Source organism: Mus caroli, chromosome 2 (genome assembly GCF_900094665.2).
Source record: "Mus caroli chromosome 2, CAROLI_EIJ_v1.1, whole genome shotgun sequence".
NCBI lineage: Eukaryota > Metazoa > Chordata > Mammalia > Rodentia > Muridae > Mus > Mus caroli.
The window spans coordinates 48,111,662-48,115,516 of record NC_034571.1 but is presented as its reverse complement, the minus strand read 5'-3'; the positions used below and the strand labels follow the sequence as shown (position 1 = coordinate 48,115,516).

The 3,855-nt window shown below is 43.0% G+C and overlaps 1 protein-coding gene across 1 annotated transcript; it reads right to left on the bottom strand.

The window, feature by feature from the left end:
- Window positions 1-162: 162 nt before the first annotated feature.
- Window positions 163-680, bottom strand: LOC110290013 (V-type proton ATPase subunit G 1). The gene has a single exon (XM_021156474.1). The coding sequence runs from the start codon at window positions 635-637 to the stop codon at window positions 281-283; it is 357 nt and encodes a 118-aa protein (XP_021012133.1). The 5' UTR covers window positions 638-680; the 3' UTR covers window positions 163-280.
- Between the last annotated feature and the right edge of the window lie 3,175 nt (window positions 681-3,855).

The window sequence follows — 3,855 nt, the reverse complement described above, 5'->3', positions numbered from 1 at the left end:
AAAAAAAAAAGTCAACATTGATATCCATTACTTGCATGAAGACACAGGAAAACAGGTGACATATACTCCTTAAAGACATACAAGATAAGAAGATGAAACTTCAGGTACATAATAAGTCTGTACAAAAAGCTAGATTTGATACTCTCAAAAAGTGAAGGGTCCTACAACAGCATAGAGAAATAATTTAATGCCTTCCAGAACAGAACTCCAGCTCTGTGGAGGTTTCCTATTCTATGGGGGCAGATCTCATGCCAACCCACAGAGCAGGCGCGTCCACCTCCTATCCATTTATGCGGTAGTTTTCATGGATTTCTGGCCGGATGTCACACACAAAGGCCAAAAGGTTATCCAGGACTTCATCCCTGTTCTGCTCGAAGTAGTTCTGGAGTATGGTCATCTTCTCCTGGGTCTCCTTTTCCACCTCACTGCTGCAGCTGCCATGGGAGCCCAGTGCCGCAGCTTCCTTGGCCTTGAACTCCTTCTCCCTCTGCAGGCGGTACTGTTCAATTTCAGCCTGCGCTTCTTCTTTGGCCTGCTTCAGCCTCCGATTCTTTCGCTTGCGGGCCTCGGACACCTTCTCGGCCGCCCGCTTCTCTGCCTGAAGTAGCTGCTGGATGCCCTGCGACTGACTCGCCATTGCTGAGGGGACTTTGGGCCGAGCAAACGGCCTAAGTCAACTGCTCAAAAACCTTTCTTTCTTTTTTTTGCAGACATGGTTTCTAGCCCAGACTGGCCTTTCACCCCCAATGTAGTTGAGGAGGGCCTTGAACTTCTGATCTTCCTGCCTCCACCTCCCTGAGATTACAGGCATATGCATTACTACTGATTTATACAATACTGAAGACTGAACCACCCAGGCTTCCTGAATGCCAGGCAAGCAGTGCACCAAGTGTTCTCCATCCTCATCCCTTCGACTTATATTTAACACTTATCTTTCTACCTCATTTAAGTCGACATGGTCTTGCTTGGCAATTACAATTGTATATATATTATAATTTATATAGGTAATATATAAGTAATATATATAATATATATATTAAATACAGAAAATATTCAAAGATAGATGGGGCAACTTATACCCATGCCCCATTCAGGAAGGCTGCTGCACCAGTGCAGGTTACCAACAGATTTCTGTGCTGTGGGAGCTGAGAACACTGGGATTTCAGAGTGCTGTGTGCTTCTACTTAGTATTCCGGGGAAGGGAGAGTGCCCTAGTACTCAACTAAAACAAAGAAACAAACTCCACATATTTCCCTCTCCAAGTCTTTCCAGATAGATGAACAGAAAGGAACACCCACTGCCTGTGCACTTTTCACTGCAACTCCTGTGGGAAATGTTTTGTACTGGTGAGTTTTGAAGAAGGATGTATTTGGCTCACCTCTGGAAATTCTTGAGAAACTTGGCCATATAAAAAACTCTTTCATTGTGGCCTTGCTTAGTGACTATTGCTGTGGTAGAATACCATAACAAAAGGTAACTTAGAAAGAAAAGGGTTTAGTTCACTTCCATGTCTCAGTCCATCATCAAAGGAAGTCAGCGCAGGAACTCAAGGCAGGAGCCTAGAAGCAGCAAGTGAAGTCGAGCCCATGGAATAAGGCTGCTTACTCTCTTGCTCCTCGTGGCTTGTTCAACCTGCCTTCATATAGCACCCTGAACCACTAGCACAGAGCTGGCACCACCCACACTGAACTGGACCCTTCTATATCAATTATTAATCAAGAATATGTCTGGAGGATGAAGAGATGGTTCAGTACTGACTGCTCTTCCAGGGGTCCTGAGTTCAATTTCCAGCAACCACATGGTGGATCACAACCATCTGTAATGGGATTTAATGCCCTCTTCTGATGTGTCTGAAGAGAGCAATAGTGTACTCACATACATAAAATAAATAAATAAAAATCTAAAAAAAAAAAAAAAAAGGATATGTCTAAAAAACTTTCCTATAGGCCAATATTATGCAGGCATTTTCTCAGTTAAGAATCTTCCCAAATAACTCTAGCTTGTCTCAAGTTGACCTGAAAGTAACCAACATAGGCCCTCTCTGTTTTTCCAAGATATGATAACCCAACATGCAGGCTGTGGGAGGGAGATCAACATCTGATAAAGGAAAAGTGGGTTTGTTATGATCTCTCCTAGTCACTTAAAACTAAGTATGTGAATTGTCTTAGCCAGTGTTTCATAGCTGTGAAGGGACACGATGACCACGGCAACTCATAGACAAGAAAGTATTTACTTGGGACTGACTTACATTCAGAGGTTTAGTCTATTTTCATCATTTCAGAAAGTATGGAGGCATGCAGGCAGACATGGGCAAGAGACGTAGCTGAGAGATTTACTTCTGGATTGGTAGGCAGCATGAAGAGAGAAAGAAAGAGACACTGGGCCTGGCTTGAGCATTTGAAACCTCAAAGCTCACCCCTAGTTACACACTTCCTCCAACAAGAACACAGTTACTCCAAAAAAGCCACACCTCCTAGTCCTTGTCAAGTAGTGCCACTCCCTAATGACCAAGCATTCAAATATATGAGCCAAGGGGGGCCATTCCCATTTAAGCCACCACACAAATCAATATTAAATCGCACATTTCTATGTTTACATGTTTAATTCCATACTTCATTAATTCAATACTCCATTTCCACACCACCCTATGTCTTTCAGTCGTCCTTTCCTCTGCTCCATCCTCCAGACTGAACTCTACCTAGGGATCAAACTCAGGGCTTTATGTATGATAGGCAGTTACTTACTAAGCCACATCCCTAGTTCTCTATTAACATTCAATTCTACACTTGGCAATCAAGATTGAACATCTGAAATCCCCAACATTTCAGTGTGGTGACTTGGAATCCATACGCTTGCGTCTTTGTTGCCTCTTTTATCCTCTCAGTGTTTCTGATACACAGACCCTGGAATCAAAGAACTTTTGGCTTAAGCAATGAAGGAAATATGGAGTCAATAAAGGAATTCAAAAAAAAAAAGAAAAAAAGAAAAAAATGACTACTCATTCAAGGTAGTATTGAATAGGGAGGTAAATTTCAGTGTGTCTTTTAGTGATGCCATCAAATGCCCCTTGACCTGGGATAATTTGACCAAAATAATAATGAGAAGCGCTATAAGATTAAGGGAACAAATATATCCTTCGGTGGGGGTAATAATATGCTGCAACACTGACAGAGGGGAAAGGTCTCTGCCAACCAGAGAAGCAGAGTGTCTCAAGGATGATCAGCAAGACTCTGAGTTTCATTGAGATGGCAAGGTGGACTCCAGCAATGATGTCAGGGTCATATCCTGCAGTGTAACTACAGCTTTGGGGGACAGAGGATTTCCACCAGCACTGGGAAGACGAAGCTTTGGGTATACGCCCATATATGCCTGCCACCTTATTGTTGCCAGCATGTTGCTGTGCCAATGAAAACATGGCCCCTGTGCCTTAACTGTGTCCATAAAGCAAGGCTTAACACATACAAAATAACATTAGGATTTTAACAGATCATAGTGGAATAAAACTAGAGATCAATAGTAAAAGGAACCATAGAAAATGCACAAATATTCAGAGATTGAACAATGTCGCCCTTAATGACCATTCTTTTTGGCTAATTATTGGGTTCTTATATCTACCACCCTTCTCCACCCGAGTCCCTTCCAACTCTCCAACACTAGGTAGGAGACAGAGGAGGTTAGAGGGAGAGAGGATGTAGACCCCTTTAGACTACTTCATGCTGATCAGGGGCAAGCTCCTTGGAGCTATGTTGATTTTCATCGTCAGGATATCCAGTTTCTTCTTCTTCTAGTCTCTTTGCTCACGACCACATGACAAACCACAGCAATAGCTGGGGGAGCAGCAGCAGGGGGAACAGG